This window comes from Strix uralensis, chromosome Z, assembly GCF_047716275.1.
Source record: "Strix uralensis isolate ZFMK-TIS-50842 chromosome Z, bStrUra1, whole genome shotgun sequence".
NCBI lineage: Eukaryota > Metazoa > Chordata > Aves > Strigiformes > Strigidae > Strix > Strix uralensis.
Window position 1 is genome coordinate 23,482,390 of NC_134012.1, and position 24,077 is coordinate 23,506,466.

The window sequence follows — 24,077 nt, forward strand, 5'->3', positions numbered from 1 at the left end:
AGATACTGCAGTCCCTGGAGGCCTTCTGTCTAACAAAATACCAGAAGGGGGTTGTCTTATTAATCTCAGTATAATGACTCTGCCTAAAATCTTCCTTCAACAAATGATTTGTCTTCTCAGTGCAGTGAGTCATGATAGCCTACACTTAGGAGCCCGAACTAAACTGAATATGGGTTCCTTTTCGTTGGTTACTGATTTTTACTTTTTAAATGATCTGAAACTTATTTTAATATGTTCTTTCAAACAACAATAAAAATGCTCTTAGATCTGTCTCTAGACTAGAAAGATAAGTCTAACATGGCTAAGGATCTTGTCTTTGGATTGTGATGTTTGGATACTTGAAGCCACTTCTGACTGCAGTGAACTCTGCTCACATGTCACAGCAGGGAAAAGTAGACTATTAATCTGGAAGGCTATAAGGTAGTTAAGTAACACACAGTTAAAGCAGGATATAAGTTGCTGGCTGTGTGTACTGACTACTCAGGATGGACCTCCAAAGGCCTAAAATGTAAAGAACTATAACTACAGCTATAGCTAAAACCAGGTTAAATGGCAGAAGTCTCTGTAATAGAGGTGCATCCTTCTGCAGGTCTCAAATGCTCAAACTTTAGTGATTATTCAGTGCCAGTTTGCATGTGTCTGGTTGATCTAGGGTTCTTTAAACTAGTCTTCCAGCTTGTCCTTTTCCTCCTGCATATGGTGCTTAGGAAGTCACTGCCTCAAGTATTGAGTCCCGGCTAAAGCTTACAAAGCAAGGGAAGAGAGTTTCTTCCTCCCTGAAGACTACTGCATTAAGCATTATTCTTCTGAAGAAGTCTAATTAGAGTGTATCTTACTGTGGTTTAACTAGAATGACTGATCTGAATGCTAAGCATAATAAGATAAGTCTTAGATTATAAGAACTAAACATAGTGCTCAAAATCTAGCTGTGTTGCAGCTAAGTCATGCTGGCTTTTTTTAGAAGGTGCAATCTTCATGTACATCCCACATCAGCTAGGGTATGGTGGGAAAGGTATGTGCATGGACAATTTCTTTCTTTGAATTACTTTTGTCACAGGTTTCAGGTGACAAAGACTCTTTGCAGAGGAGAATCCTGATTTCTGATTTGATGAAAATGCCTGTTATTGCTAGCCTAAGAGTAAGCAGATTATGTCTGGGTGGACTGTTTCACAAGAAAAAAATGTAAAGCACCATTTTAAAACTAATATTAATCTTAGAGTCCATGCTGTCCAGAGAGAACAAAAGCAGATCAAGTGGTAGAGCTGAAACTAATCATGCTGAAACTTAGAGTTAATCTTCCATCTTGAAGTGGTACTTTGAAGTCTGGAGTCTAAGTGTAACAGGAGGTACTGCAGAACTAGCAAGTCTGGAGGCAGACTTGGGCTTACATGTTAAGCTGAACTGCGGAGATGAACTGGTGGAGTCAAAACAGGAGTAAGATGAAATGGTAGATATGTTGTCAGACCTTTGCCACTTACAAAGACGTGCTCAGGAATGTCAGCTATGATGGATGACTGAGTGTGAAAATGCTTCAGGAAGGTTGCAGCCTGGATTACATGACCACTTGCTGTGTCAAGCCTCGTCTGTCTTTGCTCAGTGTGGTGCTATCACTAAGACTATCACCTCTCCCTAGAAGGGTTCTGTCCAGGAGCTCTAAATTGTTCAGAAGGGGGGTGAAAAGAGTGAGTAGAATTGTTACGTTTTCTGAGTTTCCTTGGACTGAGCAGCCTTGTTTCAATGTTGGGATGGGGGTGTGTATGCGTTGCTGTAGTGAATAGTGTGCGCCTTCACTGGCATCTCCTTTAGAGCTGGAGCTTGAACATGAGTAGCAGTAGCAGGGAACACCCTATGCTGTGCTAGAAGTACTTACGGTGAGTACTGTCTGGGCTTCACTGGTGTGGCTCTCAGCTGAAGCCCCTCTGTAGAATTGCTAGCATTAGGCCAGACCAGCTAAAGGGTAATTCAAAGCAGGGCTTGCATGCCATCTGATGTATGGTTCCTGTTAGCAAACATAACACTTCAGCTCCTGTTAAGACTGGAGTTTGATTTCTTTGTATGTTTCCAAACAGCAGAAGCAAGTTTTTGATCTTCTGAATCTTCTGCATTTTGCTTGTCTCTGACAGCCTCTTCCTGAGAAATTTGTGGTAAAGGGTGTGGTCGATCGCTTTTCTGAAGAGTTTGTGGAGACAAGGAGGAAGGCATTAGACAAATTCTTGAAGAGAATAACTGACCACCCAGTGCTTTCTTTTAATGAACACTTCAACGTGTTTCTCACAGCCAAGGTAAGCCAATAACTTCCAAACACAGTCATTGACAGGACAACACAATAGGGACCTTTGCAGTCTCTTTTGAAATGAAGGTTTAAAGGCACTAATAAAACTACATGTGCAGGATGGAACTTCCCCTAAAATAGCAGAGAGTTGCTGAGGACCCTGAATATTGTGTGTGACAGACCCCTGCGTCTGACAGCTTTGGGGTTGTGTATGGGTTTCCTTTGCTTCAAGGGAGGGGTCGTCTGCAGACCTGCTTGTTTTGTATCCCTGTGTCCAGAACATGCTCCTCTGATGCAAGAGAGGTTCAGAATTTAGAAAATTGTGGACTTTGTAAAATCCTCTTTTGGGGAGGAGGGAGGTGGGGGAGGAGAGATGTCTCTTGACAAAAGCTTTCAAATTTCTTTTTTCTCACGTTCGTGCCTTCTGTACTGCTTGTACTTGTTGCCCTCAAAACTAAGCATGATGACCTCATTCTTGTTTGTTCTTGGTCAACAACGTCATGCTTATCTTCTGTGTGACTCATCCAGCAACAGTGCAATTTTCTTTGTCTTTTGAACTGCATTTTAAATAAGACTAGGAGGACCTACAGTCATGCTTGGGTTTGACCTGATAAGTGAGGAGAGCTGTAGAAGCACATCTTTCCAATGTCACATTATGCTAGCTCACTCAAATGTGACAACTTGAGCTTGCTTCAGGCTCATGCTCTGCTTGCTGGTAATGTGAGACTCAATCTCCAGTTCCCTTTTATTTCTCCTCCATGGTGAACTTAACTGCTGAAACAAGCCAGTAATGCAGAATTCGTTTAGTACCTTGATAGTTAAATGTCAGATAGCTTTGTTCTGCTTTTCAGCTGTCAAAGCACGAGGCAACTTTCTTAGCTGCTTAGTCATCTTCTCCCACCCCTGTAAAATGTACTCGGCACTGGTGAGGCCGCACCTTGATTACTGTGTTCAGTTTTGGGCCCCTCACTACAAAAAGGACATTGAATGACTCGAGCGTGTCCAGAGAAGGGCAACGAAACTGGTGCAGGGTCTGGAGCACGTGTATGAGGAGCGGCTGAGGGAACTGGGGTTGTTTAGTGTGGAGAAGAGGAGGCTGAGGGGAGACCTCATCGCCCTCTACAACTCCTGAAAGGAGGTTGCAGAGAGCTGGGGATGAGTCTCTTTAACCAAGTAATAAGCGATAGGACAAGAGGGAATGGCCTCATGTTGCGCCAGGAAAGCTTTAGACTAGATATTAGGAAGTATTTCTTTACAGAGAGGGTTGTTAGGCATTGGAATGGGCTGCCCAGGACAGTGGTGGAATCACCATCCCTGGAGGTGTTTAACAGTTGGGCTGACATAGCGCTGAGGGATCTGGTGTAGTTGGGAACTGTCAGTGCTAGGTTAACAGTTGGACTAGATGATCTTCAAGGTCTTTTCCAACCTAGATGATTCTGTGACTTTATCACTAAGCCCTGGACTGGGCTTGCCTTCAGAATACTTCCAGGGAGGCTGAGGGAAAAAGGGCAAGTGTTTTTCTGTCTGTCTCTAGTGCCGGAACTTGCTGTATTGCAGCAGCGAGGTGTCAGTTCAGTGTGCGAGGGCTTCAGAATTTAGTTACTGCAGAAAGTCACAAGACCACCTTCTGGTTGAGAAACCAACCTTTCTTCAAGTTCCCAGTTTGGACCAGTAACACACCAGAATGCCTGAGAGAGTGAATAATTTTGAGTTAAAGGGTTGTCTTCTGATGCCTACTTGAAGGTAGAGCTTAGGACAGGCAGAAGGCAAGGGTACAGGAACCAATGCATAATTCAAAATTATAGTAGCTGCTAAGATATCAGGTTCTTTTAATCAGACTTGCATTTGACTTATACATAAGTACTTGGAAAGAATGCCATAGTACATGTTTTGAAGATGGCTGTTTTATTTTTTAAAGAACACTTAAAAGTTTAGTCTATAATACCATGTCTTGATTCCTGACCTGGGTAGGCCTGCTTGGTTTGAAAACATGTCTCCCTCAGGCTGCATAGGTAATGTAGTTTGATATGTTGAATAGTGACCTCTGCTGGAAGAAGTAAAATGAAAAATGGACGGAGTTTTGGCTAACTAAACCCGTTTTTTTTTCTGATGTGCTGTCAAAATCCCCTGAAGATTGTAGGTGAACAACCTTGTTAACATAGGCTTGTCTGAATGTTGATTTATGCGAATATGTAAAGCATTGGCAAGGAAGTTTAAGCCTTCGGTGCAGGCAACGTGACTACATGTGACCCAACCTGAGTTGCAGTCTGCCTTGCAGAGAAACAGTGCTAATCTCCCTGTGCTGTACATGTACAGTCTTCCCCTGCCTCCTATCCGACCACACAACTAGTGTGAGGAGGCTGCTGATCAAATAGACATGCAATATGTAGCTCTGTACTGGGTCATCAGAGCCAGCTAGTGCATTTGCATAATACTGGTATCATAGGCAGTGACTTAAAAGTATGTGTGGATCAATGGCATGAACAGTATTGGTGGAAACAGAACTGTTAATATCACTACTTCCCTGGTGACAGTACAGGAACATGGGAAAGTCTGGCCACATGCGAAAGTGGACTGCTTATTCATTTATACTGTACTTCATACCATTCTCCTGGATAGCCAGTCTCCATATAGAGGTAGTCTTGAAACTGTGCTCAGCTCTACAACTTGTACGAAGTGAGGTTCTGTCCAAGGCTACATGTCACATGTAATCTATTGCTTTCACAAAATTTGATCTTGACTGGAAAGTATCCTTCACTGTATTAATCTCCAACATGCAAGTGAAATATTTCTGAACTTTTTTAACTTCATAGGATCTTAATGCCTACAAAAAGCAAGGAATGGCATTGCTATCGAAGATGGGAGAATCTGTCAAATACGTCACAGGAGGCTACAAATTAAGAAGTCGGCCACTGGAGTTTGCAGCCATTGGGGAGTATCTAGACACATTCTCTCTGAAACTTGGTACCATTGACAGAATAGCACAACGAATTATTAAGGAACAGTTGGGTAAGGATACAAGGTGCCCTCTCATAATACTTCAGCTTGAGTGCTCCCCATCTTGTTCCAGTTGATTCTGTCCTGTAATGAGCCACACACAGAGCATAATCTAATGCCTCTTGCAGATTTAAAACAGGCCCAAAGCCTACCATAGTATCTTACCTTAGCTCAACTCTCCAAGTGTTTTTTGAAATCGATCTTGTTATATCAATCTACTCTCTTACTAGAGTTATTTTTTTGGGGGGAGGGGGCTAAAACACGTAGATTCTGTGTGGAGGAGTACAGATGGAATTCCTAAATGATGATAACCTTTACAGACCCATCTTAGCAGAGCCAAGTTTTACATATGTTTTAAAAAACATGACTTTGGCTACTGCACAGATGCAGGTGTCTTTGTATTGGAAGCTTGTAGGAATGGTCATTTAAGCAGAAGGCAACTTGGACCTGTCACCTGTGCAGCCATAGAGCTCTGTCTATTAAGATGCTAATGCAACACAAGACTTGACTCCTGGGGGAGTTAATGTTTGCCAAGCTTGGTACATAGTTTCTTCTGCTTGGTGTGATTGTTTGCAGATCCTTGTGCCTCGCTCTTACTGTCTTAATCTACTTTTCTTTCTGCCTCTTGCAGAATACTTGGTGGAACTACGAGAATATGGACCTGTTTATTCAACCTGGGGGGGGCTGGAGGTTGAACTGTCGGAGCCACTGGAAGGGGTATCTGCCTGTATTGGGAACTGCTGCACAGCTCTTGAAGAACTCAGTGAAGACATGACGGAAGACTTCTTGCCTGTGCTTAGGGAATATATATTGTACTCAGAGTCGATGAAGGTAAAGAGTCCTGTGGCAGAAGACACTGTTATGGTGTTTGCACGGAATGCTGTATTAGTGACTTTATTTTTCTAATAGTGAGAAGCGTTGGTGGTGTGAAAAGTGGGGAAATAAATAATACATTAAGTCAGAGCATGTTTTCATAAAACAAAACTGTGTATGCTTAGTAGCAGAGTACTGCATGGGTAGCACAAGCTATCTGCTCTGCTATTCGGTCAACCTAAGGTCAATAATGGTAAGGTGCACACAGTGCTGAAGAGTTGCTCCTTCATCGGAGTGGCAGGTGGTACTCCATAGGAGACATCTGTGACTGCTGAGAATCTTTGAATTGTTAGAAAGTCAGTTGTGGCTCAGCTCTTCACTACTGGGTCAGTGTCTGGCCCTGAAGGAAAGGTAGCATTAGCAACTTCTGTCACTTGTATGTAGCAGGGATGGGTGGCTCCTTTTAGAACCATGTGGCCAAATGACAGACACTGCTTCCTCTCTCATCCCCATAACCCCAGACAGGATGTGTCTGTTGTAAAGTTCTGTTAAGGTCTGCATACCAAGTAACTGCATAAAGGTGTTGTTCTCTGCCTTTTAATCTCTCTAAGAATTTGGTATCTTACTGCTTATGCATAAGCAGTATAAGCTACTTCAATGCAGTTTTTCTTCTCTTGAATTAAGGAGCATTGGTAGTCAATCCCATTGCATGGGGAAAAGCATTACTGAGTTAACTGCACTGAAAACTGAAACCAAGGCCTCTAGGTTGGCTGTTGGAGCTTTTCACCACATGCTTATGGTACAGCATGTTATAGCAGTCCCTCTATAGGGTACTAACAGACAAATTCCTTCTGTGGACTTTCTGCTTGGAACAACCATTATGAGGCTATGATATGCACTCCTTTAAAGATCTTATAGCCTGTTGTAAACCTACAGTCTTAACATGGTCGTCCTTTTCCACCTTAATCTTAGTCATCCTATACTTCTCACACTGAGAAATAAAATGCTTACTTTCAGATTTATTTTCCCAGCTTCAGATGGCTAGTTGTATGACTCCTGTCTTGCCTGGCTGAAGTATTCTTGCAGAAGGCTTTGCGCTAATTCCCTGTGTATACTCTTTGCTTTCATAGTTATGGTATTGACCCCAGCATAAGTGAGGTACATTATCTTTACAGGACTATTAACACCCAGTTATTGCTAGAACACCCTGAGCTGTAGCTTGAAGCCTTGAAGACCCAGGGTGTTCAGATTTATCCTTATTCTGTAGGAGGAAGGGTGTGTGTACTAACAAATAAAAAGAACATGAGGCTAATGGTTAAAGCTTTTAGCCCAGAACATCTAGCTTTTGATCCTACAAATGCCATGGCCTACTCAAGATGGCATCTGAACTGGCAAACTGAGTTGTGAGAGGCGCTTTTCACAATTGTGGGGTAAAAAAGCTAAAAAACAAGGGTTTCTTCAGCTGAAGAGGTACTTCAGGTAGTTAAACACCACTTACCAGAGGGAGAGAGGCATTAAAGACTTGCAGCTAGACTACCTGTTGGCTTGGAGACAGCCCCATTCTAAAAGGACTCTTGTCAGATGATGGCAAAGACACTAAGTGCATTCTCCAAGCCAAGGGGTAGACTAGCTTCGAGTCTTTAACACCACACTCTTTGTGGTAAGTGGTATTTAACTGCCTGAAGTACCTCTTCTGCTGAAAAAACCCTTGGTTTTTAGCTTAATTTTTAGACTACTGACTCTACTTTCTAGTGCCCTAAAGGAGTGACTCTTCTTGTCATTTATTCTCTGGTAATGGACTGAACATACTCACTGTGCTTTGGAACTTGTTGGATCCAGAAACCACACTTGCAAAATAGCAGTTAATAGCAGATAAAGATTATGCTGCTTAGTGTCCAGTTTGAGCATCTCCATTAGCTTTACTCTGTTGAAAATCAAGACTAAAAACTATTGCTAGCCAAGGCAGACTGTTTCTATTTTCCTTCCCTCGCAAATACCAAACCGAAATCTCTTTAGGTCATATGAAGTGCAGTTTTCTTATGCTAGAAAATACCAGTCTGTTGCTATTTCTGCAGTAAGCAGCTACAGAACTGTCTTCCCAGACTTCACAAAACTGAGTTAAGCAACTGTAAAGAAGGCTACTCTTTGAGTGCAGGAGGCTTTCTGCTGAAAGAGCCATCTTCTTCACTAGCAGTGCAGTCCTATTCATCAGCTGCTGTGAGGCCTTGCTTGTGAAATTAAAGTCTGTTTAGGTCTTTCAGAGCACAGCTTTTGGACAGGGACCTTGATAAAAGTGCTTGGTATGTACTAAGAGTTCAGTGCAACCTTGATAGCTTTCTCTCCATGATGTACCCCAGGTATAGGTATGGGAAGTTGATTTGTAGAGCAATCTCCAACTAGATGAATGTCCCTCAGTAAGAACTGCCAGAGTATCTTCATTGTTTGAGATGAGTATTCACCTTAGTGTCTTCAGGAGCACTGTTATACCTGAGGGGAGGCAGCCTGAGGTAACTGCACATACAGAGGCAAAGTCCAGTAGTTTGGTTGAAATAAATATTGGCTGACTTCAGGAAAGCCCCATCTCTGGGTTCATTTGAAAGATTTGCAGAACTGGGGAGAGGCTGGTATTGTGGGCTTGAGTTAAAATGTGTGCTGGTAGTGTCTAGTTGAGACCTAAAACACAGGCTGTGTTTGAGATGGCCAGATGTCTCGAATCCTGGTACGGTGAGGCCCTTGTCAGCAAACGTGTGGTACCACATTTTTTGAGGTATGCTGGTGTTCCCCAGGGAGGCAAGTGCAGAGGATGAACTCGGCTCTACATAATTCAGCACTGATACTAAAATGTTACATGAATTCTGTATGCTTAACACTGCCAGAAGGGCTTATCAGATGATGTGATCCCCACCTGTATGATTGGGCATTACTTTTAATGCATGTTTAAAGCAAGCACCACATGGATAGGTAACTGCCTCTCTAAAGGTGTGCAGTAAATAAGGATCCTCTTGTGAAGTCTAGTCATAGGAGGAAGTTATGCCGTGTGTAAATGCCATAGGATTGCAATTTGAGGAAGGAGGCTGGTGGCAGACTCCAGAAGCTCCTTCAGAGATGTGGGCCAAGGTGAAATCTTTCAACTAAATATAGAATGGAGGACCTACCTCACTGAAAGCAAGTTAAGTCTTGCTTGTACAGGGACCAGTGGTTTAGTTCTGTCCCCAAATACTTGAAATTTGGTGTGTGTGTCTGTTTGGTGTTGGTTTCTTCCAACTTCTCTTAAAAATTTTGTATTTTTTGTTTTTAAGCTTTTTTTTACTAAGTAAGGCCTTAACTAGTGGAAGTATTGCATGGGCTGTGGTAAGTCTGGGATACTTGGCATAGAGCTTTTCAGAGGAGCTGCTGAAGCATTAATGCATTGATCTACAACTGAGAAGAGATTGCCTGGAGGTGCCAGAGGAAGCACTTCCTCTCACATATGGGACAAGTGAAAGGGAAGGCAATGTTTTTCTCATCACTTACAGGTCAGCCATTAATGGATACTTAAAGCTGAATTCAGAAGCATATTCCTAATTGTCCACAGTGGATGGACTTGGGCACTTAAGGAGAAATAAGACACCTGCTCTTTGAATCTAGTCTGCTGATAACTGTTAATCATTGGCTACTCCTGGTACAGATCCAGTTCACTGCACTAACTGCAGGCTGAATGCAATTGCTCAAGGCAGTGTTTTTTCTGAGAAGAAATTTCAGTTGACTCGGGTTCAAGAGGAAATGCGAAGTAGAAATACCTGTAAAATCTCTCAGGCTTTTGTTACATTGGTAACCTTAACCACTTAAGGGCTATTCCACGTAGTTGCTTAGATTCCAAAAGGAACGGGAATGTTGTGGTTTTTCAAGCAAACACAACCAATGGCGTGCTTGCTTGCATCCCTTTGAGGTCAAAAGGGAGGGTTAAGCTGTTGAAGGTGAATTTTTCAATTTTTTCCCCCTTTTTTTGTCTAAACCAATAGCAACTTTGTGGACAGGGTGCCATTCCCATTTATCATGGGCTGAGGTTTGTAAGAATATTGATTGCAACATCTCCTATCTCTAGAGCAACTGCACTGGTGACCTTTCCTTGGCTTAAGAGGGAGGAGGGGGAAGATGATGATTAGTAGATACAGGGTTTGTACATCTTCAATTAAGAAACAGATCTTGGCTAGACAGGCTCTTAGAGCTCTGAGAACTACTCTTTTAAAGAGGTATTTCTACAGGCAGCAGTGCACATGACTAGTCCTGCTTTACTATAAAGTGACTAGTTACCTGCTTTTGTCTTGATGGGTAATGCCTTCTGGGTGGCAGAAGGGAAGACTCGGAGCATGAACTGGCCAAGTCAGCTGCAAGAGAAGTTCAAATTTACAGGTGCCTTGGCAGTGAGTGTTGGCTGACTTCCCTCTGAGCATTTTTGATAACAACTTTGCATCAACTGAGTTATAAAAAATTACTAGTTGTTTCCTTGTGAAGACTGAATAAGTTGCTCACTCTTGCAGACACAGAACTGCTTTTTTTAGTAGTATATACTTAAAAAGATTGATTTCTGTGGTTGTTTTTAAATTGTAAGATTGTAGTATAACCTTAGTGGAGATGTTGGCTTGTTGATGTAGTACAAGATAAGGTAGCATCTTTTGCTCTCTATCCTGAGACCACTTTGTCAATAAAATGTTTACTGCTTGTGAAACTCACTTGGGTAGTTCAGTGCTTTTCATGTAAATTGTGCTTTTCACAATTTTAATTTTTTTAATTAAACCAACAGCCAACCCCCCCCCCAACTGATCTAAAAGCAAAGCTTACTTTTGTTCTAACATGAGAATGTAACAGCTTGCTATAAAGGACTTTGAGGAGCCTTTTCAAGTGAAAAGGGAGATGTAATACCTTCTGTGGTGGCCTTCTGTGGTGGCCTTCCTGTCTTTTAGTCCATGCTGTTGTCTGCTGCTTGAGGCTATCCAAAGCTTTGCACTAGTCCTTGACAGCTTTGATGCCTTTGTTTATATTCTTTTCATGCTAATAATAGGTCAACTGCTGAATTGAACTTATTTAGGATTATATTCAGGGTTACATGACAGCTTCTATCTTCCATGCCTCCAGCTTGTCCAAAAGTTGAATTTTATCTGATCCTGCCAGCTGCTGTAAAGCAAGTGCTCTGTTTTTTTTTTAAAAGCTACTCCCTAAATACTGTAAAATAGGACAAAGTAAGTACAACTGTCTCTTTGGACTGAATTAGCACTTAAGCTGTATCACTTTGCACTTGCAGGCTGGGGAGGGAAGGAACAAAAGAATGCTTCTCACAGCTGTCTCTTCTCTTGCCAATAGAATGTATTGAAGAAGAGAGACCAAGTTCAAGCGGAGTATGAAGCAAAACTGGAAGCAGTAGCCTTGAAAAAAGAAGACCGTCCAAAGGTTAGCACTTAAAACTACTCTAAAAAACCATGTCGCACTTACATTACTTCCCCAGAAGAATGGAGAAACAGAAATTGCTTTGCTGGGTCTGGCAGCTTCTTTGCAGTATTAAGCAATTTCTGTCAGAACAGAAGCTTGTTGTTGGCAAGCTGGTGTGAAATAAAGACCTAGGTGTGAATGTATATAATCAGTTTAGCAATGTCTGTACTACTGATCTCCCACTGTTCAGAGCAGGATGGCTCTGACCTGTGTAACACTTGAACAACAGCCAGCAATCGGTTGGAGTGTTCAGTGACACGGGCTGAAGCAGTGATGGAACAGTCCCTAGTGATTTAGCAGTATGTCAGCTAGCTGAGTTAAGGCCCTAGCCCTGTCACTGTTGAACTGTATTGTAGAACATCTGTTTTGACTGTGGAAGACTCCATATTTTGCTCCTTCTGCTAAGGAGCTTTTCCTGTGTGGTGGTGAACAGACACCACAGGTATCACTTGGTGACAGGTTCTGGCTGGGCTTCATGCAGAAGCAAAGCTGTGTACTGGTGTGTTTATGCTGCCACCTGCTTTCTGTATGAAGCAATGCGCAAGAGCCCTATCTTAAAATCACTGCAGCTTTAACCAGCAATGACAACAGGCTTGTTCCCTTTCTCTGCTTGGGATTTTCTGGTTCCCCTTCATCTTTGTGTTAATAACTAATGGATGACTTTCCAGTATTAGGACTACTGTACAAGAATCTTACAGGAGGTTCACGTAATGTCCTTAATCTAAGAAGCTGAAGAGGACCAGAGCATAGAAACACAAACTAGTATTTCTCTGATCTTGTGGCCTGTCATGGACTCTACAAATAGTGGTGTCTTTAGGTATCTTGTGGTGCTCTTGTATTTTGGTCTTTTGCCTGCTGCACTGCTGACTGGTGTGGTATGTACTCTTACTTCCTCAGTGTAGCTTTATATAAACAGGTATTCTAACAAGTTGTTTGTAGGATAGGGGGAACTAAATCTAGCATATCCAGCAAGCCAGATGAGATTTTTAAGCATTTTACATTATCAAGATCTTGATGCAGTGGAACTGCTGAATTTTTTAATCTCTCACCTACTAAAAGGCTTTTGCATCTACCTCTCAGTAACATTATTGTGTAAAGCACAGAACTTAAATAGCTGTCTAAGAATTTTTTGAATACTTAGTCTCCTCTCCAGAGTATAAACATATCATTCGGCAACTCCTTATACCTTTTTTCTAACAAGTCTTTTGTGATAACAAGATGAAGTTGAACAAACTAATAGAACTCCTTGCATGTTCATGAAATAGTAGCTCGTGGTTTTCAGATCCTTTCCACCTGGAGGGGATGTCCTCAGCTGTAAGAGCTGTTAGCTCAGAGCTGTGGCTAGCAGTACATCTTACATTTAGTGAGGTGTCCTGGCTATGACTTGCTGGAAACTAAACGCAGAGAGAGGGTTGTGGAGTGAGTGATTGCCATTTGTGTTCCTTTTATTTAGCTGATTTGGCAGAAATTATGTAAAAAACCCCATAAACACCACACCACACTCCACATCCCCACCCCACCCCCCAAAAAAACCCCCAAGCCACGGAACCAAAACCTTAAGGTGAAAAAGGCCTACTTGCGGATCACAGAATAAGGGCTTATTGTTACTTGTTAATCTTTTCCACTGGAGGGCATTCTGGGACTTACTGTACACATAATCTGATTGTCTTCACAAAGCTCTGGTGTCATTAGGTCATTCTCACATCGAGATAATCAGTTTAGAACTCAGTGGCCTATAAATGCAGAAAACTTGTAGGGCTGCTGTAAATGTCTGTCAGCAAATACTGCTCAGAATGCTGAGGTTTACACCAAAAGCATAGTTTGTGGTGTGTACCAGTATTAGTGTGGAGTCTGCAGCCTTTCTGTTTCTAACAGGTATAGTGGTGAAGTGCATCTTACCTAAGCTCAGCTGGTTTTGCAGTAATCCAACCAATGTAGTGAAGTGCAGGCATTGTTTCCTTTTGGTGAGATGAAGTCTATCTCTGAACTAACTTATTCTGTTCGCCTCAGGGCTTCGCAGTGTGGTGATCAACAGGAACAGTAAATATGACAGTGCAGAACTTGAAGTAGAAGGTGACCATGTGCATTTACAGAAAAAAAAAAGGCTTGGAATAGTATATGTTTCCTGAGAACTAGGAAGGTAAAAATATCATGTACAGAGATTAGTTGCATAATAAATGCTGGATTTGTTGTGCTTCAGTACCATTTGTTATTTGGTAATGATGCTATAGAGGAGTTTTAAAAAAGTGGACATGCTTATGCTGCAAGTGATGCCATCTGCACTTGACCACACTAAATTCTAGATGTGAGGCATACTGAGACTCTGGTTTCTTCAAGAACTGTGTGAAAAGGAATAGATGTAGGTGCAGAACTTCATATAATGAGGTGACCAGACCCCTGAATATTTATGCTCAGTTCTTACCAAATTTATGCTCAGTTCTTACCTGCATATACATCTCAGTTTAAATTGACTTACTAAAATGATGATGGGGCCCTTCCAGAGTGTATTGGAGTTTGAGCCAGTTGTCACTTGGTTTTGGGGATTGGGTTTTTTCAAGTTATTCAAATAACTTCCCCCAAAGTCCAATCTTCTTTCTTCTCAGTTCCTAGTTTCTAGCTGCTATTTAGTATCTCCACTGATAAAAGCAGATAAAAGCACAGCATTGATGTTTCAAATTTGATGTTAGAACTATAATCTCCCTTATCATTAACCTTGCTCTCAAGTGCTTAAAAGGTGTTAATTAATTTTAAAATTTTGTTTCAGCTACTGAGTTGCAACTTCTGTTCTGGGAAGCTGCAGTTTTGGAAGGAAAGGTGTTTACACTCCCAAATAGGACTGATGTGTGTGCAGACACTGCTTTCATGATGCCTGTGGAGACTTAGCTGGAGTTCATTGCTGTTGTTCCTTAATTAGAGCATATGTGATCCATTTGCTGACCACTGGGTTGTCCGTATAGCTCTAAACTTGTACTGCCCTCTCAGCCTGACCTGCAGGAGATAGCTGTGACAAGAACAGATTTATTTTTTTCATAGCTTCATTGTGGTTTCAGGTCCTGGCAGAAGAAGCAGAAAGCTGGTGAGTGCTTAGAAACTAACTTAATTGGATTGGGAAATCTTATGCGGTTTTGCTTCCAGACTTTGTGACTCTTTCTCTTGATAGCCTAACCTTTCCTGTTAAGATAGCAGAGTACTTATAATATGGCGCAGTGCATACTTGCCTTGAGGGGAACATCTTCTAAACCTTCCAGCCACTGGCTTGGTAGTTCTTGTCTGAAGCCTGTGAGAAGTTCATGTCTGGAGTTGCAGCAGAGTGGATTTTGTAGCCAGAAGTATAGTTCTTAGAGAGGGCAGGGAAAGTGTGTAGCAACTGAACACCCAAAGTGCCTGTAGTGTAAATCTAGTTGTGTGAATAAAGGGGTAGTCAAGTCCCATGAGTATGAAGGAGGTGCTTCTTGTGTCTCAAACAGCTTTATTGGAGAACAGATGTAGGATCTTTCCTGAGTTGATGTAATACTTCAGTGATTGGCCCTAGTTCACATCTTGGAGAAGAACCAGAGTTGATGTTTCTGCCTAAATCATGTACCTTGCCAAACTGCAAGGTGGTAGCACACCTCGAACTTCCTATATTGTTACCCGTGAAAAGCTTCTTATGTAGTCTGTTTATCTTCTTCCTTCATGCCCCTCTGGGAAAAAGGGAATCTCATGAAAGTATGAGAGGAGCCACTACAAACTTCTGCAAATGTTCTTCATTGTGCCTTTTGCCTTTGTGAAAATCACAGCTTCCAGAGTGGAAGTTCACTTCTCACACTGGTGCTAGTCTCAGGGGTTTCCTCTTCTGAGGTCTTGGTCTTAGTCTGCATGTCCTTACAGGCTTCCTATCTGTGTGGACTATGCAGCACAAGGAGAAGGCATAAAAAGGTGCTTGACAAAACATTTGTAAATTGTTCCTGTATTTGCCTGGTGGTATACATGATGTTATTTAAAACATAAGCAAAGAACACCAACTTCTTTGGCCTAAAGTACATCTGCCTTGGGCCGGTGACTACTGTCATAATCTGTTTAAATGTCTACTTAGGCTTGCAATAGGCTGTCCTTCAAGATTTCTCCCATTGCTTATGTGGATTATGTGTCCAGTGTTGAGCCCAAAGGCCTATGAGCCAATCCACAGTGATGATCATCAGTGCATTACACTTAAGTTCTTTTCTGGCAGCCTGTAAGGTTATAAGTGGAAGCTATAGAGATTTAGGAATTTTATTCTATCAGCCATAGCTGATTACTGCTGTTTGTATACTACGTTTGAGAGATAGCACTGAGGTCTCTTATCCAGCTCTTCAGACAAATGTAGATGTCTTGTTTCATACGCACTAGGGTAAATTGGGAAATGCCTAGTGCAACTGTAAACAGGAAGGAGGAGAGTTTACTTTCTAGCTTGCTCTGGAGCTGTAGTTGAGCTGCTCAGTTTGAGAACTAGGAACTGAGCCTGAGCACCGAGCACCCACACCAAATGACATTCCTTTTCATATGCCTCTAGCAAGGAACGTCTTCCTCAGTCTGTCTCCATATCTGGCATGGAGATGGACAAGCACAACTTCCCACTGCCTCAAACAGCAGAGAACAAATTAAGAAATCCCCTCTCCTCACCAACACAGAACTGGGGCTTTTCTCCCTGCAGCCATAAGCAAGTTTATCAGGGTAACTACCGGACTGTTAACTTACCCTTTCCTCTGTAGCTTTGCTCAGTGAAGTCTGAGCTAATTCAGCAGTCCAGCACCCTCAGTGACAGTTTCAATCTTCATTTCTTTTGCTGCAGGTACCCACAGATGTTGAGAAATGTCAAGACCGAGTAGAGTGTTTCAATGCTGACCTGAAAGCAGATATGGAGAGATGGCAGAACAACAAAAGACAAGACTTTAGGCAGCTACTCATGGGGATGGCAGATAAAAACATCCAGTACTACGAGAAGGTATGTGGCACTGCTGGAGCATTGGCGTGAGTAAGAGTAGTTAACTTTCCTCTGAGGTGGTGATAATTCTTCAGGAAATCTTCACGCTGTCTTGAAGAAAATAATCTTGGACATCTAAATCAGTTCTCTAGTGCTGTGGGAGCTGATCTGTGTCAGCAGTTTAGTATAATCTATTGAGTTGCTGGTCATGCTGAAGTGATCTGCATGAGACTAGCAGTCTTTTGCAAGGCAGCCCTGTAACAGCATTTCGTCCTGGATGCTTGTCTATCTTGCATTCTTGAACTGAACAAATTACTGAGTAGCAGTAGTGGCGATGAAAAAGACCAAAACTGCATATTCTAGTAATACTGCCAGACTAGAAAACATCTTCATTCTGCCTTTTACGAACCAAACTACACGGGTTAATGTACATCCATGGATCCATATATAGATTACACCTGGTATGCATAAATTATTCTAATCTCTGTCCTCTTGCGCAGAGTTCTGTCCCTTGTGTGTGCTAGTCCTGGAAATACCTAGTCAGGTGCCTCTGCCCTTTTTCAGTTGGTGCATGTGTACCTGACATTCAGTGTCAGATTTTAAGTGAAAGGGCCTTGACATTTAACTGCATATGCTGCCCATCTGGTTTTCCTTCATGCCAGAACAATGCTGCCCAGTGCAGTGGTTGATACATTAAACACTACTAGGCTTGTAAATGGTGACATGCTTAATCTTCTTGCCTGTTGCTTTTTTCTGCATCTACCTTACAAACTTGTCCTCTGCTGGGTCACCTCTCCATATAATGTTAATATGTACTTCCTTTGCCCCTTCCAACATCTGTCTTGTCAGTAATTCATAACTAGTCACACAGAACTTGCTTCACCCTGGTGTCTTCTTCCTTCTGAAATTGCCATGGAGGGGGTATTAATGACGGCTGAACATCCAGCAGTGCCTCTGCAATTGATGGTTAAATCTGTATGTACATCTTAGTTTTGCTCTTAGCTGCAGCAAGCAAGCTTTTTAGTAGGAAAGTGTCTAATCGCTTCAGGATACACGAGTAGAAATACTCTATTCACCTGTAGTACAATCAGCAAGACTAGAAAAAAGATGCTTGACAACGGTGACTTGTGGATCTAAGAGCTGGTGCTGAGTTTGCCCATTCCCAGTGTTTAATAATATGTATTCCACGATCTGTATTTGTCCAGTTTGACTTCTGAGCTGTACGTGGTTGAAAGATGGTAATGATACACAGCACAAGGACTGGAGTAAGTATACATGTCTGAGGAAATGACTCCAAAGCCTGGAGTGACTTTCTAATAACCCAGAAGTTAGACTCCACTTTTATTTTACTATACCAGGACTACCAGTTTGTCGTGCAGTGGAGTCAAATCCCAGAGGTGTACCAGAGTACACTGTGTCTCTGAACTACTTTCCCTAAATGCATGGGTTTTCCAAATAAGTTTGCTGGAGGTGGTCTATAATAGCTGCCATTGTGTCCAAATCAGTCTTGTCCCACAGTCACATCACGAAGATGTGAATTTCTACTAGAAACAGTTTGTCTGCCAAGCTGAGTGTTCTTCAGTTCAGAAGAATCTAGCTTGATATTTGGAAATTCTGGGTATTCTGATGATTTTTTTAATGGCCTGGGCCAGCCATGACTTTGGAAAGCTTTAACTTGTTTTCTCTGTTTGGAAACTGCAGCTATTCTTTCTGAACACTTTCTTGCTGTTCGTTGTTCTGGGTTTTTTCACCGTTCTGTAATAGTCTATAAAGACCTGACTAGCCTTTCTTGAACTTACATTCTGTTGGTCTGGAAGAGTTGGTCAAAAGTTAAGAACTGATGTACAATCCATTTTTTAAATCTTTATTTCTTTCTTTAGTGCCTTACGGCGTGGGAGTCAATTATACCACTATTGCAAGACAAGCCAGAGACCAAATAAGAAGTAACTTCATGGACAGTCTAGCACTTCTGTGCTCAGTACCACTAGACATACTGGAACTGTATGAAGGACTCATCAAGTTAACTGAAATGCCGGCTGCATTTAGGCTGGAACAGACGCTTTGAAAACTATTTGAATTTTTTTTCCTCACTTTCTGTGTTTAAACTGGGGTATGTTTCATCTTTTTGAGTTATCTTGAATGGTTCCTTCTTTATCCTATGGAGTGATTGGGGGTTCATAGCGAAAGTGCACGGGGATCTTGATAAAACTTACCTCTCTAGTCTGGAAGGAACTAATGAGTGGAAGACTAAAAAGATGAAAATAAAACTCTACTGCAAGGTGCCAAATGACATCTTTATTACCATTCTGTTTTGTTTGCTAAAAAAAAATAATTATTCCTATGATACAGTACTCCCTAACCAATCCTTAGCTCTTTTTTTTGGATGGACAGGGAAAGGCTGGAAATGATTGCTAACACCCATGTGCTCCCTCTGGATAAAATGGTTTCTGGAGACTCTTCTGTGTGGGAGTTGGGCTGTTCCTAGACAGAACATACCAACACCACCTGTGATGCAAGCATGAACTGTGGTTTTTGTGAGTGTGGCATGCTGTTGGTTCATACTGAGTATCTTTGTTTATCTTGGTGATTATGAAGTAATGTCAGTTGGCTGAAGTGTACTTGTGACTGTCTTGGGGATCAAAATCAGCCTAGCTGTGGGAGTGAGTTGAACAGTGGCCGTTCAAGGCTTATGGGAATGATGGAAGCAAGTATGAGTCTTTAGTGTGTTTTTTCTAAAGCTAGCTCTGGAAGTTGCATGGTAGAATTCTCTTGGTCCATGCTTTAAGTGTTGTTTGTTTTTTTTTCCTGAACTAGAGCCACTTTGGGCTTGGTCACTTAAGGTGCCTGCTGTAGTAAAAGCAGAACTCCACTTTCTCTCCCCTTGTTTCTTTGCAGCAGCCAAAAGCCAAAAAATGTCAAATGTTTGCTTACACCAAGCATCAGTGTGTGTGAAACTTGCCTTAAACAAGTTGGTGGGGGTAGATTGGTACTTTATTAGGTACACATAGTGTTCATACCTGTCTCTACTGAATCACGTGGCAAGTCTTTTAAGACTACTTTTGGTGCAGATCTGTTTTCTTAGTTTTTCTTGGTTCTTTAGAAGAATAACTGCTTCTGCAAGTCCTGCCCTTTGTCTTGTAGTCCAAGTCCTCAAGTAAATTCCTGCTTGGTGTTAATGGCCTTAGGAATGCTGCTGTGATTTCCAGGGTCCCAGAGTCTTGGTTTAACAGCATGCAGATAAATACTTTTTAACCACCCTAAGTGAGGGGATTTGGGGCTAATATCAGGGTTAATATTGGGATTTGGGGGAATAAATAACCGAGCACTTACTGCTAAATTTGAGTGATTATTTGATCTCTGGCAATGTTCTTGCAAAGAATTTGAGCAGTAATTGAGTATGTGTAACTTCTGTGTTATGTAATGACATGCCAGGTACTAGTCTAGTTTGGAATTTATCCCTTCATAAACACCAAGTACACCTGAGGCCGCTCTACTCAGCTTGGTGACTTTATAGCAACTGTCAAGATGAGTTTTTGCAGCAATATGGTAGCTGTCAGGCTAATGAGATGTTCTCTGTGCAAAAGTGAAGTTTAAGACTAATTTTAAGAGGTCTTCCTTTTTGACTCAGCCTTCCTTAACAACTCTGTGGTACTAAACAAACTATGCTTTTTGGTTTAAGATCACAGTTTGGCAATATACACTTACTTGGTGTAAATAAGAACTCTGCTTTTAAGTTGTTGTTAGGTCCAGAATGACAAGCTACTCTTGTTGTGCAAGGGAAGAGCTTAAGGGGATCATCTTAAAGCAGTAAGCAACTGTTCTCCTCAGTCTTTCCCTTTTAAAATAAGCACTTGCACAGCATTTAACAGTCTGACCTTCAGGGTTTTGGTCTTCCTATTTCCCACAAACAGACATCAACATGCTTTTTTGAGCTGGCTCTTGTGTGCTAAATGGAATTTTGTAGTTGACTCTGCATCATCACTGCGAGTCAAGCAAAATGTATTTTGAACTAATATTTAGACAGTCTTCCCTTCACCTTATCAAAAAAGTGAAAGATGAATAGAAAGGATGCTGTGTTTTTTTTCCTACAGATGAGTAGGTTTCATCTGATGCCTTACAACAGCAAGGTCTTGTTCCCTCTTAGTTTTACATCAAACTGAAGTGGGTGTTTGGTTCTGGGGAATTTAGCAATTCATACCATACCTGTTCACGAGAAGCATAATGGACAGTGGAGAATAGCACGTGAAGTTCAAATCAACATATAACTGTTGAGGCTGGAGCTGTTGAAGATCATATTAAGTTTTCTTTCATCTGATGCTACTGGTTCTGTGGCATGGTTTTTAAACTAGTCCTCATATAAAGGATGTTTTGATTTCAGATAAATCCTGTTCTGGCAGGCTGTTGAAGGACAGGCATGCTTTGCACTTCCGTGTTCAGAGTATCTGGCTCTGTGGCACCTGCAAGTTGATTTGGAGGAGAGTTTGGAACATGTGCCTTAGACTGTGGCCACTGACAGAATTTCTTACATGGTCTGGAACACCAAAACCTCTTAAGCCCGTGCAAAGGAAGTAAAACTTAACATTTAAAAGAGTAGTCCTCTGCAAGAATTGCTGCAGTGTTAAGAAGGGTGTGTAGTGGTCTCTCAGCTCCTATGGGCTGTGGAGGAGTCTGTAAAAAGAGCTGTTGTAAATCACTAGGTAACTGTCGGAGAGGCTCTGAGGTGTGGGGAGGATCCTGACTGTGAGGTCTGGGGCAGCAGTGGTGAACAGGAGAACTACAAAATAGTGGGAAACTCCTGTAAGATGTATAGTGACACTTCTAAAGAGTGTAGTTACTTATCTGCTGTTAGTGGTAGGTTGAGATCTGAACTGTTAGTGAAACTCTGACATGTTACCCTGTAGTCCTCGCAGGATAGGAGTCCGCTTTGGATGGCCCAAACCTTAAGTGTGAAAAGTGAAAGGTATTGGTAAAAGGAAACAGGAGTAGTGCAGGAGCTTCATCTTTGAGTAACTTCTTGAGTGTTCAGTCACTTAGTCACCTCCTGCACGTGCACTAAAATGTCAAAAGTAGTTGCACCCTTTCTGTGAGCCTGTAACATGTGGGTCCTTCAACAGTCCTTAAACTAGCCCAGTTTTCCTTGTAATCCATAGCCAGACCAAATTCCCTCTCAGAGGATGTGTAGTTCACTGCTGTTCTGGTTATTTCTGTGTAATTTCTGGGATGTTTGTTTCTTCTCTTAACTGGCACCAGCACAATAAAGCAAGCACTGAGATCTTGTTTTCATACTTGGTAATGAACCGTGCATTGTTCATATGTATCTTTACCAGGTTCTGACTCTTGCAATAAACATAGATGTTGAAACATCATGGCTTTTTCAGGTATCCACTGAAAAATTAAAGGTAATAGTTGTAGCCCTAAACACACAAACTCTTCTGATTTGAGTTGTATCAAAGAATAAACTATAGTTTCTTCACTGAAGTCTTCTTGGATTTTTGTCACACTGACACTTGTGCTAAGGATAGAGTAGTGGGACAAATGGTAGGAAGAAACATCTGCAAGGCATGAGTGGTGGAGATGGTCCTGTGGAGGTACTCCAAGGTAGCCTTGCAGCAGTGGCTCTGCATAGCTTGTTCGTGATGCATATTGCTTCAGGTGTCACTCCTGCAGATGCCAGCGTACAAAAGAATTCCCTCCCAGACCACCAGGGACTGAGTGTTTTAACAGGAGCCATGCTTTTGTTAACACTTGCACAATCTAACTGACAATGATTATGATTAATGTTGCAGACTGTTTAAAATCCTGGTGCTGATAACAACTGAGCAAAACTGCATAGACTGAACTAGCTCATTAGATGTTCAGCCTTCTGTATATTCTGAAGGTAGAACAGTCTTTCCATTGGTATATTAACTTTTACTACAACAACCAATAAATAGGGAAATGGGGTCTTTTTTTAAGGTAGGGGAGTTGCTACTACTTGCCAGATTTTTTTTTTGTAAAATAAAACTGGGGATCACAGAATAAACTTGCCTTCTGGCAGTGTGAATGTTGCATTTTAAACTTTTTGGGAGTGCTGTTTAACCAATTTTATGGAATAAAATGGCAATGCTTAATTCAATGCTTAGCACTTTGGAGTCTTGCTGGGGTATCCGAGTTGTACAAGTACTCAGTAATGAACTGGGCTAGTTTGAAGGTTGCATAGCTAAGGCACAGTACTTGTGCAGAAAATATTGCACTTTCCAAAAAGTCATAAGTAGATCACCCTTATGTAAGTGGCATGCAAAAACATTAAAGGCTAGTTGCTGTCTGAGACTACTTTGAAGAACTTGGTACTCTATGCTTTGAAGCTAAACCATTTCCTTAACTCTACTGCTGAGATATGTGTCCATACCTTCAGATCAAGCAGCAGGGTTGGGGCCAGTGCCACATTCCCACTGCACAGGGAGACAGATTGCAGAGGGACAGTCTTACCATTGCAAACAGCCAAAGGGCTTTCATCTTTAGTATATAAAAATAAAGCAGTACCATCCTTGTTCTCTTCTGCCTTGTGCCTGCATCCCTCTGTCCCCCCCTTAAGGTTAGGAGAGTTAGGCCATGCAGGTGAAGGCAAGCTGGCTGTGCGTGGAGGTGGATCTCATTTTCCTCCTTGTTGGTGTCAGTACTGGGGACCAATATGGTGCTGGCTCATAGCCCAGACTCTTCCGCTTTCAGCCTCTGTAAACCCACTCACCGGAACTAGAGTCACTATTCATACCATTAAAAACCAAAATGAAAGCTGTGAAAAGACTTGTGTGCTAATTCTGTGTGAATTAGCTAGTAAACATGTAAAAATGGGAAGGAGGCTTTTGTTTCCTGCACTTGACCAAATCTGGCAACTGTGCTCTTGTTCAGACTTGCAGGCTAGGAAATGTTGTCTTGCCTTCTGGTGCTGGCATGTTTCTATACCCTTTCATATATCTCTGTATAAATATACTTTGTGCGTTGTTTACTATGGAACTAGTATTGATGGAGAAAAACACTTTGAGGTAAAACTGTTTGTAATTCTCTATTAGTGTGTACATTTTTTTAAAATGCACCGTTTGTTTACCTCAATTAATTTAATGGAATGGACCAATAAATGTATTAAAAGATGACTCCTTTACCTAGAGTATAAAGTGTCATTTTTTTTTTTTTGCAGCCTTCACCATTGAAATGATGTGTGCACTTATTTTGCTGGGCAGCTCACTATCTTACTGCAGAAATACCCTTCCTTAAAATCTAGTTCCACTGCCGATTTAACTAGAAGTCATCTGTCTGTTGCTGTTGTACATCTGGTGTTACTTGAAAGTGAAGCCTGGAGCTGCTGAAAGATTGCAAGAGTATGTGTAGGGGTGGGGAACAGGGTTGGCAGTAACTTCCTCAGAATAAGTGGTTGTGTAGTGAGTAATCAACTTCTGCTTGCTGTGTCCCTGGCTCGAACTGAAGCTGCCTGATTTGCCTCCAGATTATTTCAGTTCCTGAAGGTTTTTAACTTGCCTTTACTTAGTCCAGGAGCTTGGAAGCCACTTAATCCTTATCAATTCAGTTAGCATGTAGGTAGGTATGTAATTT

At 41.7% G+C, this 24,077-nt stretch overlaps 1 protein-coding gene across 2 annotated transcripts in view; it reads left to right on the top strand.

Moving 5' to 3' along the window:
• The window catches only part of SNX30 (sorting nexin family member 30), a 64,095-nt gene that overhangs the window by 28,351 nt on the left and 11,667 nt on the right, over positions 1 to 24,077 (top strand). Inside the window, exons 4-9 of one of the 2 annotated variants that reach the window (XM_074855719.1) lie at positions 2,124 to 2,282; positions 5,086 to 5,281; positions 5,901 to 6,100; positions 11,423 to 11,509; positions 16,359 to 16,511; positions 18,371 to 23,628. In XM_074855719.1, the coding sequence (XP_074711820.1) occupies positions 2,124 to 2,282; positions 5,086 to 5,281; positions 5,901 to 6,100; positions 11,423 to 11,509; positions 16,359 to 16,511; positions 18,371 to 18,430 (855 nt within the window). In that variant the 3' untranslated portion in view covers positions 18,431 to 23,628. Of the gene's footprint in view, positions 1 to 2,123; positions 2,283 to 5,085; positions 5,282 to 5,900; positions 6,101 to 11,422; positions 11,510 to 16,358; positions 16,512 to 18,370; positions 23,629 to 24,077 lie in introns of those variants that run through there. The other variant, XM_074855718.1, reaches the window with a different exon arrangement.